Below are 17,039 nucleotides of genomic sequence, written 5' to 3' on the forward strand. Positions count from 1 at the left end.
AGAGAGAGAGAGAATGTGCTGGGGAAGGGGCAGAGAGAAAAGAGAGAGAGAATCCCAAGCAGGCTCCATGCTGTCAGCATGGAGCCAGATATGGGGCTTGATCTCACAAACTGTGGGATCATGACCTGAGCCAAAATCAAGAGTCAGACACTTAATCAACTGAGCCACTTGGGTGCCCTATCTACTGTATTATGAATGATGAGGGAAAATGATGTTATCCACCTGAAGTTACATTACAAGTAATTTTTAACATCACTTAAATTATTATTTTGTTTTTATTTAATTTATTTTTTTAATTAAATGTTTATTTACTTTGAGAGAGAGCAAGAGAGCTGAGGAGGGTCAGAGAGAGAAATTCCCAAGCAGACCCTCCATTGTCAGCACAGAGCCCAGTGTGGGACTCAAACTCACAAACTGTGAGATCATGACCTGAGCCAAGATCAAGAGTCGGACATTAACTGACTGAGCCACCCACATGCCCCTATTTTATTTTTAATAAATATTGTCTTTTCACAAGTAGAAAATTATAGAATTTTAAAAGTATTTTTAAAATCCTAAAGAAATAAAAATCTACCATAATCCTACCATCCAAAGACACCAGTTAAAAGTATTGTATGTGTGTGTATTTAATATATGAGTAGGTTTCCTACTATTATAATAATTATATACAGTATTCCACCCTACTTTTGCTTTATACAAGATCAGCATTTTTCTGAATTATTACAAATGACTGAAAGACTTTTTTAATGTCTATATAATATTGCATCAAGTTGCTCACTATAATTTACTAATATTGGGTTTGCATATTTAGGCTGATTTGACTTGCTGTTATTATCAACCACACTATAATGAACACCTTTGTACACACATATTTTTCAATATTATGTATATTTTCTGATTGTTTAAATCTCAAAACAGTATTGACAGGGCTAGGACTCAGATTTTTAGATTCCCATTCCTGATCTCTTTCTACTACATTTTCCAACTCTCAAACTACTAAACTACATGGACATTTAAATATAATGCCATTTAAAGTTTCCGTGTAAATGTTCAGGTTTTCTTAGGCAAAAGGAATCACTTTGAAATTTAACCTAAATGCAAACATAGCCCTCAATTATTATCTTGTAAGAAAATGTTCAAGGGTAATTGGTAATAACATTAAAATTAATGATAAAACTAGAGTATTAGTGTATTAAGCCAATTTGCTTTTGTGGCCTTTGGTTTTATCTCCCCAATGTTAACACACAGTCATTTCTCTGTTCTGTTTAGAGTTGCCTCCCTGGGTCTTCATTTCTGTAGAAATGGACTTCACGCTGTATTACAAAGCTATAATCATCAAGACAGTATGGTACTGGCACAAAAACAGACACTCAGATCAATGGAACAGAATAGAGAACCCAGACATGGACCCACAAATGTATGACCAACTAATCTTTGACAAAGCAGGAAGGAATATCCAATGGAAAAAAGATAGCTTCTGCAACAAATGGTATTGGGAAAACTGGACAGCAACATGCAGAAGAACCTGGACCACTTTCTTAAACCACACAAAAATAAATTCAAAGTGGATGAAAGACCTAAATGTGATACAGTAGACCATCAAAATCCTAGAGGAGAACAGCCTCTTTGACATTGGCCATAACAACTACTTACTAGACATGTCTCTGGAGGCAAGGGAAACAAAAGCAAAAATGAAGTATTAGGACTTCATCAAGATAAAGGCTTATACATCCAGGTGGCAAACAGACACAAGAAAAGATACTCAACACCACTCATCATCAAGGAAATTCAAATCAAAATCACAATGAGTTATCACTTCACACCATTCAAAATGGCTAGAATCAGGGAGCCTAGGGTGGCTCAGTCAGTTAAACAACTGACTCTTGATTTCAGCTCAGGTCATGGTCTCAGGGTCATGAGATTGACCCTGCATTGGGCTCCATGCTGGGTGTGAGCCTGCTTAAGACTCTCTCCCTCTCTTTTTCCCTCCCTTGCTTGCACACAATCTCTCCCCTGCCAAAAAAAAAAAAAAAAAAAAAGGAAAAGAAAAAAAAAAGACCAAAAGCTAAAATCAAAAACTCAAGAAACAACAAATATTGGCAGGGATGTGGAGAAATAGTCCTCATGGACTGTTGGTTGGAATGCAAACTGGTGCAGCCACTGTGGAAAACAGTTTGGAGGTTCCTAAAAAAGCTAAAAAATAAAACTACTCTATGATTCAGTAATCACACTACTGGGTATTTACTCAAAAAATACAAAAACACTGATTCAAAGAGATGCACGCACCCCTATGTTTATGGCAGCATTATTTACAATAGCCAAACTCAGAAGCAGCACAAGTGTCCATGGACACATGAATAGATAAACAAAATGTGGTATATATACAATGGAATTTTATTAAGCCATAAAAAGGAATGAAATCTTGCCATTTGCAACAACATGGATAGAGATAGAGAGTATAATAATACTATGTGAAATAAGTTCAAAGAAAGACAAGTATCATATGATTTCACTCGTATGTGGAATTTAAGAAACAAATGAGCAATGGAAAAAGAGAGAGATACATCAAGAAACTGAATCTTTATGATAGAGAATAATCTCATGGTTACAAGAGGGGAGGTAGATGTGGGGATGGGTGAAATAGGTGATGGAGATTTAAGAGTACATTTATCATGATGAAAAAATTAGAATAGGATAGGATAGGATAGGATAGGATAGGATAGGATAGGATGAAACAAAATAAGAAACAGTATGGCTACAGGTCTCATAGATTTGGGACAGCTTCTTGACTCTTCCTCTGACTAGTTATGTGATCCTTTATGTGCCTTATTTTCTTCACCTGGAAGTGATAATCTCTGACTTTCACTGTCTCCTAGAGCTATTATGAGGATATCATGATGCAAAATCATTTTCTAACAAATAAAGTGTTTTGCACACTGTTTCATGTTATGACCAAAGAGTTAGACAGACTGGGTTCAATAATAATTCTTGCAGAACAGTGGAGTCTTTAGACAAATACTTCTCTGTACTTTAGTTTCTTCCTGTGCAAAATGAGGGCTTTGGGCTAGGTGATCACCAAGACTACTTCCTTCTGAGATGTTGGCACCACATGTCACAAACACAAGGTTTCCTCACTCATGTCCTGGCCTGTGTGATTAGAGAGAAATCATGCAGCACATTAGCACAGTGAGTGCATTATTTGAGGTTAATTAACGGTAGCCACTATTTGTGCTATACAAAAGCCGGAGGTAAGATCTGAATTCATGTTTGATCACAAAGCCAATGTTTTTTTTTTTTTTTTTTTTTTTTTTTTTTCCTGCACCATGTTGTTACACTTCAGCCCCTTTACCTGGAGTAAAAGGAAAAGGAGGTAGTATGGCAGCAGAGAAGAAAGTGATGGGTCTGCCAGTCAGTCCCATGAGGACTCTGCACTTGTTGTAAGAGGCTCTGCTCTGCACTTACTTGCTGTATGATCTTGAGTGAGTCACTTATCCTCCTCACAACAAACACGACAGAGCTAAGTTAAATTCTCCACTCCAAAGCTTAAGCTATTCACCAGTACTATACTATAACAGGAAAAAGGATTAAGATTAAAATGAGCAACTCTACATTCAAATATAAGCTCTGTCATTTTCTAACTCTCCTAAACTATCTAGGCAAGTTACTTCATCACCCTGAGCCTTGGTATCATATGCTCATCTGTAAAATTGGGAAAGTGACAGATACCCTTCCCAAGGTTCCAAGAGAATCAAAGCACCTAGTACAATGTCTGAAAGCTGTTTATGGCAGAAAGATATACAGTAAACTTGAATTAAATTGAACTGGACTCCCTACAAGGAGACTGGAATCGTAATATTTTAGTCCAGTTTGAATATGGAGAGATCTTGGAAGTCACCACCTTTAGGTTCATTAACCAGCAAATTATCTGCCCCTCACTCATTTCCTCATTTGTCTCACCATCCCATGACTGGGATTGTATCATATATCCTTTCTTTTTTTATTGTCAAAAATGTTTATTTATTTTTGAGAGAGAAAGAGAGAGAGACAGGGTGTGAGCAGAGGAAGGGCAGAGAGACATAGGGACGGAATCCATAGTAGACTCCAGGCTTTGAGACGTCAGCATGACCCGACCAGAAGTCGGATGCTTAACTGACTGAGCCACCCAGGCACCCTGCATGAATCCTTTCTTTCTCTCTTCCTTTGTGTGCTCCCTTCCATTTGAGTTTTGAGGTTAAACAATTATAATAACTACAGTGCTTTCCCAGCATGCCCTCTAATTTGACTGGGAATGCTGACAGCGATAGGGATGGTCCGCCCTCCCTCCCAGTGCAGGAATCCCCCCCACTGTCTCCCTGACAGATGGCGATCCTCCTTCTACTGAGGCAGGTCTCGAACTCAGCACACACTGAGAGCCCCCCTGTTGCTGCACTGGTCTTATTGGTAGGATGCACTTTATTTTATTTTATTTTTTCAACGTTTATTCATTTTTGGGACAGAGAGAGACAGAGCATGAACGGGGGAGGAGCAGAGAGAGAGGGAGACACAGAATCGGAAACAGGCTCCAGGCTCTGAGCCATCAGCCCAGAGCCTGATGCGGGGCTCGAACTCACGGACCAGGAGATCGTGACCTGGCTGAAGTCGGACGCTTAACCGACTGCGCTACCCAGGCGCCCCTGGTAGGATGCACTTTATAAAACTAAAGGAAATGGTTAGAAATTGTTACCAAGCTCAAAGTTTTCAACTTTTATTTGAAGGCAATGCGTCAGCAGTGAGGAAAGTGATAGGTAGACAAGTCATTCCCAAGTGGGCTCCGGGCTCTGCTATGCATTTACTTGCTGTATGATTTGTGAAAGTCATATATCTTCTTGCAGTTTCTATTTCCCCATCTGAAACAGCGTGAATAATAATCTGTATTTTATATAGAGTGGTGAGGAATATCAGTATATCTGTTTTTTAAAATAAAATTTGATTCAGATAACTGAGAAGTGAAACAGACAAAAGCACATTTGCTCTGGTGGAAATAAGAGAGAATGGCCTGCATTTTCAGTGAATTTTCTCCTTGCCCTATGTAAGAACTCTTCAGGCAGCACAGAGTGAAAATCACCTAGATTGGACAACTTTGCTGTACTCTGTGTGAAGAAATGGTGGCACACAGAGGTTAAAGGACTTACTCCTGATTCATTCCATGAGCTTCTAGAAGACCCAGAGAGGGAATACAGACTCAAGTGTATGTTACTCCTACCCCACTGCCTTATTTCTAGTTCTACATTTCCTCAGGTCACATGATTCATTCTGGAATATGTTTTTTAGAGTTTTTCCTTTTGTTACACATTCAAAAAGACCCTCCCCATGTTTTTCTCATACCCCTCATTCAATCTTTAGGAAGCTTCAGATCCTTCTGCACTTGTTGACATTCTTCAAAATATTCTTATACTTTAGGGGCTTTTTTTGTAAAAGGAGTGGGGTAAGTAATACAGTTTTACTTTTTGTTTTGAGATAATTATAGATTCTCATGGATTTCCAAAAATAGTACAGAGAAGTCTTGTGTACCCTTCACCCAGTTTCCTTCAAAGGCGGCATCTTTCCTAACTATAGTTGTGAATAATGAATAACAATTTCAAAACCAGGAAATTTACATTGGTACAACATGTGTGTATAGTTCTACACCATTTTATCACATATAATCACCACCACAATCAAGATACAGAACTATTTCATTACCACAAAGAGTTCTCAGATGCTACCGCTTTATGGTCACACCGACCCCACTCTCCCTTACCATTCTGTGACATTACACACACATAACTTATCACAGTCTATTGGTGATGACATATACCAAGCTGATTGAAGTGCAAAAACTACTTCCTTTTAAGTCCCTTTACCTTACTACGTATAATATTATATTAAATATTTCCTCCACATACATTGTGCATCAGTGTTATGATTATTGCTTAAACATCAAACAAAATTTAGAATACACAGAGCTAAAGGAGTTTATTGTATTACCTATATTTTTACTCTTTGTGTTGTCTTTTTCCTTTCTGACATTCCAAGAGTCCTTCTGCTATCATTTTTGTTTCAAGAACTTCCTTTTCCCATTCTTTTAGGGGAGGTCTTCTGTTGAATACTCTTAGTTTTTCCTTCACCCAAATGTCTAGATTTCTTGAAGAATGTTTTTTTGCTGGATATTGGATTCTGAGTTTACGGTTTTTTTCTTTCAACATTGAAGAATACTGTGCCACTTCCCTTTGGTCTCTATAATCTTGGATGTCATCTGTTGTGTTCAAAATTTCCCCTTATGAGGTAAGGTGTTACTTTCTCTCACTGCTTTCAAGATTCTTTCTTGCCTTAGTTTGATTATGATGTTTCTTGGCATGGATTTCCCTCATTTTTTTTTTTTTTTTTTGGTTTTGGGTTCATTCACTCTCTTGAATCTATAGGTTTATGTCTTTTGCCAAATTTGAGGAGATTTCAGCTATTTTAAACACTTTTTTCACCACTCCTCAAATTCTAGTGACATGAATGTCACACTATTGGTCCCATAGGTCCCTGAGGTTCTGTTCATTTTTCTTTTTAGTCAATTTTTTGTCTATTGTTTAGATCTAGTAACTTCTATTGTTCTATCCTCAAGTTCACTTATCCTATCCTCTGTCCCTGCACTCTCCTATTGATCCTTCTTCGAGTGTGTGGCAGAAGTCCAGACTTATGTGGTCTGACATCATGTAGAAGAGGAAAGGATTCATTACTGACTAGGAGGAATGAAATACCCAGTTCCCTACTTTTTTCTGACACCACCTGGTGGAAGGTTGGAACAAAGACGGAAGTCTAGGTTCCTCACCCCTCCTTTGTTGGTGAGGGTGGAAATGGACAGTTTTTTACCATGGTGTTCAGCTAGAGTGGGCAATTATTGTCTCAAAGTTTTCTGTCCTACTAGGCTAACCACCCCCTCCCCCTTTTATGTCTTTTGTTCAGCAAGAACTGGGTTTGGGGAAGATTTGTTTTTCACCTATGACAATTGGCATTTCCGGGTTAGGTTTCTGGCTTCTCAAGCAACCATTCTAGTATATGAAGCAAAAATGAAACCCAGGGAACTCACCAATATAGCATTTCTCAGGTCCTGAGAGACTTAGCCAGTCTTCCCTCTTCTCTCCACCTTTCAGGTCTTTTATGTTTGTTACGTAAATAAGGTATATGCTTTTAGCTATACTTAGTGGGAGAAATAGGAAGAGTGCATCTACTCCATCCTTTCCCAGAATGTTTGTAATGTCTTTTCTTTTTAATGCATTCATATTTGTGTTTTTAGAAACTCAGTTTTGACACTATACTAATGCCAATATTCTTAAGACACAAGTTCAAATGAGAACAAAAAAGAACAAAATGGACATCTTACAGCTTCTAAACTAGTTTTTTTTTTTTTTTTTTATTCAATGACAATCCTTAATGCTGTCCAGATTGCAGTAAAACTGATAGAGACAGACCAAGAGTAGCATTTTAAATTGGTGGAACATATTTTGAGAGCATGCATAGCAGAAGCTTATAGTAATTAATCTTGTAATCTCTCCCTTAGGAGAATCTCTCTGATTCTTTTTTTTTATTTATTTTTTTTTTAATTTTTTTTTCAACGTTTATTTATTTTTGCGACAGAGAGAGACAGAGCATGAACGGGGGAGGGGCAGAGAGAGAGGGAGACACAGAATTGGAAACAGGCTCCAGGCTCTGAGCCATCAGCCCAGAGCCTGACACGGGGCTCGAACTCACGGACCGCGAGATCATGACCTGGCTGAAGTCGGACGCTTAACCGACTGCGCCACCCAGGCGCCCCAAATCTCTCTGATTCTAAAAAAATAATTTGACAAATCTACCTATTATAATATTATCTACTTTAGAAAAAATATATTAAAAAACTAAATGCTCACCAACAGAGATATAATAAATTGTGAAAAGGAACAGAATATAAATGGGTATATATTTTTGATATTAGATTGCTGCTACATGAAAATGTGCTCATGGAAACAAAAACTAATAAAGAATATGTAAAATTAAAACAATTGTTAGATTTAGCAGAGGAATAATGTATTAATTCATTTATTTAACAGATATTTATTGAGTATGTACAATATACCAAGCACAGTTCAAGGTGCTAAGGATACATAGGTAAACAAAAAAAAATGACAAAAATCCTTATTCTCATGATGCTTACTTTCTAATAGATATAGAGACAGCTAACAAAATAAATAATACATTATAGCTTGATAGATGGTAATAAGTGCTATACAGAAAAATAAAGCAGGAGGATTAGGTATATGGGGGGCCAGGGGATATAATTTAATTTTAAATGTATGACTTACTTGTTTTGAAAAATATTAATCCATGAATTTACAATTTTTCAAACAAAATAGTATTTTTGTAACAATAGAGTAAAGCCCCATTATTTCAGAAAATATATCTTTAATTTCAAAATTTTAGTTTCTTTTTTCATAATATCAAGGATAAAGATTATCATTACATTAAGAATAATACAGAGTGTGGGGCACCTGGGTGGCTCAGTTGGTTAAGCATCCGACCTTGGCTCAGGCCATGATCTCCTGGTTGGTGAGTTGAGGCCTGCATCGGGCTTTGTGCTGACAGCTCAGAGCCTGGAGCTTGCTTCGGATTCTGTGTCTCCCTCTCTCTCTGCCCCTCCCCTGCTCATACTCTGTCTCTGTCTCTCCCTCAAAAATAAATAAACATTAACAAAATTTAAAAAAAGAATAATATAGAGCTATTGCTACTTGTACATAGCTATCACTATACTTAATTCAAAAGAATATGTATTATAACTGCCCATTTACTTGCTGTCTGTCTGAGGGCTTGTATCTCTTTCCTGAATTTTCATAGCCAAACATTTTAAAGAAGTTTATCTCACTCATTATCTCAGACAGCTGGCTTAACTCCTGCCACATCAGTAAAATGGCACTCAACAAAACCCCTAATAACCTCCACATTGCTACAAGCATTGGACATTTTAATACTTAAATTATCTTTGACCTTCAGTAGCAGTTGGCATTGTTAGTCACTTCCTCTTTTTTAGAAAAGCCCTCTCCTCTTTATTACATGACACCATACTATCTTGGTTTTCTTCCCACCCCTCTGGTCAGTTCCTCTTATCCTCTTTGGTGAGCTTCTCATCCTCTACCTGACTTTTAAATTGAAGGATTTCTCAGAGGCCTGTCCTAATTTTCCCTCTTTAGCCCATATGACCTCTCTCAGACATCACATCTGCCCCCACCATTCTGGTTATCATCTACAGGCTGATGACTCCTGAATTTCCATCTCAAGATTCCTCTCTTGAATCTCTCACCAATATATCCTACTGCCTACTTGACATAACTACTTGAATATCTCTCAGAAACTTCTAGCTGAATGTTTCCAAAGCCAAGCTAACCATCTCCTTTTTCCAACCAAATCTGCCAAAGCTGTCTTTCCACCTATAACCTTTGTCTTCCATAAACGGCACCACCACCGCTTTTGTTGCACATGCCAGAAAACCCAGGAGTCATCTAGAACTCCTGCCTCTCTTTAATCTCCACATCTAGTCAATCAAAAGGTTAAACTGATTCAATCTTCTGTTAACCCTCAAATCCCTCCACTTGTTTTCATTGTTAACGTTATCAGTCTAATCCATCATCAGCTGTAGCCTAAGGTATTACAAAAAACCTCCAAACAACTGTCTTCCTAAGATATTTTCTATTTAGCAATAAGACTGAACCTTCCAAAATGCCATTCTGGTCATGTCGTGCTCCTGCTTAATTTCTTTAAGTGCCTTCAGAATCAAGTCCAGTTCTTCACCTTGGCTTACAAAGCTCACCTCAGTCTCACTCCTACATACCACTCTAGTCACCTTCTCTTTAGAATTTAAGGTTCCAGGGGTGCCTGGATGGCTCAGTGGTTAAGTGTCTGACTTCAATTCAGGTCATGATTTCGCAGTCTGTGGGTTTGAGCCCTGCGTCAGGCTCTGTGCTGATAGTTCAGAACATGGAGCCTGCTTCATATTCTGTGTCTCCCTCTCTCTCTGCCCCTCCCCTGCTCATGCTCTCTCTCAAGAATAAATAAACATTTTTTAAAAATTAAAGAAAGAATTTCATGTTCCAATCATATTGGCCTTTGCTCATCAAAGAGGTAATGTTCTTTCTCATCACTTGGCCTTCAAACACATTCTATTTCTTCACACATATCTCTGCCTACTATGATCTTACTGCTTTTGTCTTAGTTCTCAGCATAACACACCTAAGGAAGGTCTCTTATCCCTGGAGCAGCTTAAGTCTTAAATGCTGAATAGTTTCCACAGCATGCTTAATTCCCCCTGTTATAACAGTTATCACACTTTACTGTAGTTATATGTTTCATGTCTAGCCCAGCAGACTATGAGCTCTATCAGAACAGGAATTATATCTCTCCCCACTATTTTGTTCTGATGCCAAGCGTAAGTCTTGGTTCATTGTAACTATTCAGTAAGGATTTATTGACAGGGAGAGGAGGGAGGGAAAAAAGAAAAGGAGGGAGGGAGAGAAGGCATAATGCTTACTCAATTAGTCTTGAGTGAGTCAGGAAAAAAGAAAAGAAATGGGCAGGGAATTAATTGAGTTAATAAGTTATTTGAGACTTTTTAAAGACGTTTTCACATATGTTTCTTATAAAAACCTCAAGAAAGCTATTTTGCATTTTATAGTAAGGAAACTGAAGCTTATAAAAGAGTTGTTATAGCTCATCATGTTATATCTTCAATCTGGAAATCCATTTCCTTAATTTTGTTCACGTCCCATTTCCTTGAGATCTAGGTGAAGTACCAAGTGCGTGCAAAGCTGCTTCTTTACTCTCCATAGCCCTAATCATGTAGTTTTCTTCCTCTTCTCTAGTCCCACATCATATTTTACATAATTCCCTAATGTTTATTGGCACAATGCTCCTTATACTGTACTTATTTCTGTTTGTGTTCCATTTAAATTTTTAGAAAATAAAATCTTTAAAAAAAATTTTTTTTTCAACGTTTATTTATTTTTGGGACAGAGAGAGACAGAGCATGAACGGGCGAGGGGCAGAGAGAGAGAGGGAGACACAGAATCGGAAACAGGCTCCAGGCTCTGAGCCATCAGCCCAGAGCCCGACGCGGGGCTCGAACTCACGGACCGTGAGATCGTGACCTGGTTGAAGTCGGACGCTTAACCGACTGCGCCACCCACGCGCCCCATAGAAAATAAAATCTTAAAGAAATAATCCAGATCACGTTATTCATGTTATCAGATTCATATGATCACCCCAGAACCTAGTAGAAACTTAGATGTTCAATAAAATTGTGTTAAATGGAAGCCACCTCTAAGGTTTAGTCTAATCTTCTCAATCTACTATAACGGACAAGTCAACCAGAAAAGTTATTCCAGATCTACCAAAGGTCACACAGCAGTATGTAACTCTCTGCTTATTTGCGTCTCCTTTTCCCACCTTCTCCATGCAGAGAATATGGGAGGAACAGTAAACTTGGAGTTCTGGGGTCTCTGGCTAATGCCACCACTTACTGCTTGTGTAAATATCCTAGGCTTAGTTTCTGCTTAGGTAAGAATACAGATTTTGGCTGTCTTTTAATGCCAGTTCCCTGCAGTGGCTATCAAAAAGCAATCTCAGCCTTGGACAATATTAAAACATATTAATGCATTGTGGTTGCAGAAACTTGAGCTAACAACTAACACTTCTTAAAAAGTCTAATATGGAAACAAAATTAGAGTGAACTAAAATAGGCAGAAAAACTGCAAAAAAAACCTTCTCCATTTTGTTGCTAGGTATTCTCACTTTATCTCCTCAAGGCCGAATAGCCTTGAGTGGCCATATATTTGCACAATGGCTTTTTAGTTGCTTCTTTTGCTCATCTTCTTTCTACAACTAATTGATTTCCAGACCTGTACTAAGGCCTGAAGGCATCTTTACTTGACATCAGTTATGACCCCTATAACAGAAATGAAGAAGAATGTTATATTTCACCTAGAAAAGTACCTTTTCCTAATCTGGTATATATTTCATCCAGGAAAATTAGAATTTTCAATACTTTTTATGAAGTAAGAGTTTTTTTCAAAGCCTGGTTGAAATATTAAAGGAAGTGAAGCCCGCAGGTAAGAAAAGTATCAGAAACGTGTCCTTTTGTTTGGTTGCCTTGGTTTTGGGAAAACTGGAATTAGGAAAACACTACAGGAGCTATTCTAATACTGGGATCTATAATGTATTTGTCAGTCTTAAGCCAGGCTGTTGTCTAGAATCCTAAATTGTGATGCACTCCACAGGGCCAATAAAATCTAATATTAAGAGAGCCAGTCATGTACACTTTTTGTGTTGGCCTAAAAACATTTAGAATAATGACTATTGCAAGACAGGTTCTGGTACAGGTAACTGACACAAGAAACAGAATAAAATCCTAGGCAGAAAGCACCAAAGGGCAGAATGAATCCTTGGAGCAAACCAGTAGCAAAGAGAGAAACAATTATGGCAGGTAAAGATCAGTTAATAAAATTCTAAAAAGAAAGTTCTCTTTGAGAACAGATCTCTTCTGTCATATTCATACTGTATCCCCAACATCTAAGATAGTACATGGCACATTAAGATAATCAATAAAATCCTACTAAGTAAACAAATATCTCAGTCTGGATTGAAGAAAGGGAGCTATGAAAGAAGTGAGTAGCTTTGCATCCAAAGTCTGGGGATAGCAAAGTAAAAAAGACAAGAAATGAGGCATATCAACAACCTGATTTGCTCTGGTACTTAGTGCCTTACTGGGCTGATGAACTACAATAAACTCAATTCTGAACATTTAAACTCTTTCAGACTATTAGAGAAGCCCAATGACTGGATAATGGCTGCTTCTGAGAGCCTGCCAATATTGGATAAGAGCACTAACTTAATCCTCAGGTATTATAATATAAATGCAAGGGCTCATTAATATTTCAAAATCTTGTCAAGAGCCCTGACAGAGAGGCCCCAAATGATAATCCATATGAAACAAAACAAAACAAAACAAAATGATTAAGGCTTAAGGATTTTAAAAGCATGAAAAAAGAGAAGACTCCAGCATTGAACAGTTGGGGAAAAAGGATAGTGATTACCGTTGCTGGGTAAGATCCTAACACAGAGCCTAATAAAAGAAGTACAATGTTATTTTGAGGGTTCTCATGAGCAGATCAACAGTGATGTCCTTTTGTTAGCAAGGTTTGAAGTACACATTTACACATATACCTATTAGCAGAGAGACATGCTATATTATTATCCACTGGGCTGAATTCAGAAACTCAAAACAAAGGCTTATCCCTTGCCCAGATCCCATTGTCAAAGGAGATCCAGGAACAGGAGTATAGTTGACTTGATGCAGCAAAGCAAAAAACAGGCCCAGGAAGATATTTTTATCTTTTAATAAACAGTTTTCATTATCATTGAATGCCTACACTTTCATAAACCTGAGCTTCATAGCCCAGCATTTATAGAAAATTGCCAAGTATCGTTTGTAGATAAAAGCACAATTTAATATTTATGAATTGCTAGTTTTCTATAAATATAGACATTTGGAGATGATCTCCTCACTAGTCATTAAAATTTGAACAGGGATCAAAGCTAGAATAATATTAACAATTCCTCACATTTGTATAGTGTTTTACATAATACTATTAATAATAGATGACATTTATTGAGCACTTAGCAAGTGCCAGGCACTTTACATGTAAATTCTCATAACAAATTCAGTTTAGTTCAACAAGCATTCAATTAATACCTACTGTGTGATAGATGAATAACACTGGTTTCTGTCTTTAAAAACTCTCATCTTGTTGCATTCAATCAATGTTTGTTGAAAGAATAAATGAATGGATGAATGAAAAATTAATTGGTTTGAATGGTAGTGTGAAGTAATAAAAAATGACATAGGCTCCTCCTTTAACTATCTATGGTCTTGAGAAAGTACTTAACCTCTCGTAGCCTCTATTTTTTCATCTGTAATATGTGAATATTTAAGCTCTCCCTTGTAAAACTGTTATGACAATAGTGACAGCAAATGCTCTCAGTAAGTGAGAGCAGTTATAATCATCATCACTGCCATAATTATTACTATTACTAAGCAAGCTTATCAAACTCTCTTCACCCTTCTATAGCATGGGACAAATATAACTTTAACATCCACAAAGCACATAGCATCTATACAAAAACACCACAAACACCAAGCAAAGCAAGGGAAATCTACTAAATTGTAGTTCCCAGTGCTCTGCTGGTACAACATCTGTGTTCAGGCTAGGAAACAAAACAAAACAACATAGCATCAACTTCAATTATGTTTCCAAAGATACTATGATAAAAGACCAACAAGACAGGAAGTTCACCAAGTAACAGACTGTACCTTCCTTCATAATAGAATGCTGGTCACTCCATATATGGAACTATGTTCCCTATTCCAACATTCTCAAAGAATCGTACCTAGAGCCCAGACAATGGCCATCAAGAAACTCATCTTACTCCTGTCAATGCCAGTGAGACTAAGCACTGGCCATCCAGCATGTAAACTTTGAGATCTGGACAAATTCTCCAACCATAAGTGGGTCCCATTCTGTGGGTCACTTACCATTTGGGTCTGCTAGTAGATTTCACCATAGGGGCCATTCCATCTCTATAAAGACTCTTGGTTTTACTGAAGTTAACAATGTTGAAGATGACTCTCTGAAAGAAAGGGAAAAGTTTATCAGAAGACTATGCTATCCAAGTTCCTTTTCCTGCTAATTAGGAAGGGAAATAATAAGCAGGGTTAAAGGAAGCCATATGGACTATTTGCCACCAGTATAGTGAGAATAAATGGTGCCCAGAGAAATACAATGTGTTTGTGCCAGTTTAGTGTAATAGTCAAGAGCACAGACTCTGTAACCTGGAAGCCTGAGTTTTAATCCCACTCTACCACTCTCAAACTGTGTGACTTTGCCAAGCTACTAAACCTTTCTATACCTCGGTTTCCTCATTGGAAAATGGAGATAATAATAGTACCTAGGATTTAAGTTAATATATGCACAGTGTTTGGAACCATTCTTTGTACATAATTAATGCTACATAAGTTTTAGCTATTATTATTAACTCTGCCTCTCTCCAGCATGACCTAGAATTTACATGGAAATGAACAACAGTATTGTTAGAGTAACAGTAGTACATTTGAAGTTCAACCAAACTAAAGATAATAATTGAGTGCAAAACTGAAGTTAAAAAATTCTGCAACTGCTCAGCACCCCTTTTACTAGACCTGGAGAATATATGTCCTCTTTTGCGCCACCTTTTGTTATCCTCTGCTGGGGCAAGTTGTACTGAGCTCAACCCTAATCTCAGCAACAACTCATAGAAGCATAGGTACTTCCCCTCTCTGGTCCTCAACTTTAAAATGGGGGAGTGGAGTGTTCTAGATGAGTAAAGTCTTTCCAGAAGGATAGTCTAGTTAAAAGAGATTAGTTTTTGTTTTAGTAGTCAACTTCACTATAGGTGAAGAAGAGAGATGAGGAAAGATAAGGGAATTGGGGTTAAAAGACACTTTGTGGCTCCTGAAATAGTCCAAAAAAAAAAAAAAAAAAAAAAAAAGAGGATGGGAACCAGAGCAAGGGCAACCAGAATAGTTGGGAAAAAAAGGAAAATTTTCAAAAGGTTACAATATGCTGGGTTTTCTATCCATAGGCAATTAAAGAGAGGGGAGCATCAAAATTTACATATTATCTCACTTAGCAAACATTTATTGTGTGAGGTATTATATAATATTAAGTCCAGGAATTTTGTTTATTTTTATAAATGTTTAAATATTGTCCTATAACTATACAAAATATTAACATATCCATTTTACATATGTGGGAGCTGAGCTCAGAGAGGCTAATTAACTTGTCCAAAGTCATGCAATTAACAGAAGATGTGATATTTGAATCCAGGGAATAAAAAGATAAGTAAAATGTCCATTATCTCTACCCTTGAATTACTCACTAAGGTTCCAAAATTCTATAATTCTAACCAAGTCTATTTTCTAAAGTAAGGGCAGGAATAAATATAATGGTAATTTTTTAAGGCTTTAACATTTTTTCTTCTTAAAAGAGAAAATCAAAGCTATTTTCTCAGGTCTCATATTTGGGACTACCATGAAATGCTTTCTTCTATGAAATAAACTCTTAGGAATAACATGTTTTCCTTTCTCCTCAGAGACCTACCTACTGACCCCATCACCAGGCATTTCAGTTGCAGACCTCTCTTCTGTCATTAAATTAAGTCATCAAGAATGTCTAAGGCTGTTCAATTATTAATAACATGGACCTGCCTGTTGTCAGTTCAATTACTTCTCCCAGAGTCTTGGCCACTGTCTGATTTAAGAAAATCAATATCAAGGGGACAAATTGCCTTTGAATCTCACAGGGCTTATTCCCCCCTTTCTCTTCTGAGATTTTCCAAGTGTCAGATCCATTTCCGGCGAACCTGGAAGTTACACTGCACTTTCAGGATCCAGATTAATACTAAATGCAATGAAAATCCAATACATAAATAATGTTCATATGTGAAGCTGGAATAAAGAAATGAGAAAGCAAAATATCTGTTGCTCATTAATATCCTACTAAGTTCCAGTAAAATTTCCTAGGTGTTTTAAATATGCTATATTATTTAAATATTCTATCCATAAACAAAAGCTGTCTATTTTAGCCCAGTTTTAGATGTGAAGAAATTGAAGCTAATAAAGGACAATAAAGACTATACTTCCTCTATGACATCCCATGCAAAAAGAACACCATTCTCCTCCCAAGCTTTTTAAAAATGTTTTCTAGTCTATTTAGCAAGGCAACATGTGGCTATGAGAATCAAAGGTATTTGGAAGTAGGCAGTGCAGGAAATCTTGGCTTTCCATATTTTACACTTCAGTATCTACTATTTACCCCAATGCATCACAAGAAATGGCATCCATAAGGTAATGGTAATGACAATTATAATAATATCTAACAATTCCTGAATACCTTCTATGTACCAAATTATGA

At 37.2% G+C, this 17,039-nt stretch overlaps 1 protein-coding gene across 8 annotated transcripts in view; it reads right to left on the reverse strand.

Moving 5' to 3' along the window:
• Positions 1-17,039, reverse strand: part of AGBL4 (AGBL carboxypeptidase 4) — a 1,457,435-nt gene that overhangs the window by 722,757 nt on the left and 717,639 nt on the right. For all 8 annotated transcript variants that reach the window (XR_005788556.1, XM_040470173.1, XM_040470176.1 and 5 more), the window contains exon 4: positions 14,624-14,718. Coding sequence is in view for 7 of the 8 variants with exons in the window: in XM_040470173.1 (XP_040326107.1) it covers positions 14,624-14,718 (95 nt within the window). In the remaining variant the exon portion in view is untranslated. The remainder of the gene's footprint in view (positions 1-14,623; positions 14,719-17,039) is intronic.

The sequence above is a fragment of the Herpailurus yagouaroundi genome, unplaced genomic scaffold (genome assembly GCF_014898765.1).
Source record: "Herpailurus yagouaroundi ecotype Mexico unplaced genomic scaffold, PumYag 77, whole genome shotgun sequence".
Classification (NCBI taxonomy): domain Eukaryota; kingdom Metazoa; phylum Chordata; class Mammalia; order Carnivora; family Felidae; genus Herpailurus; species Herpailurus yagouaroundi.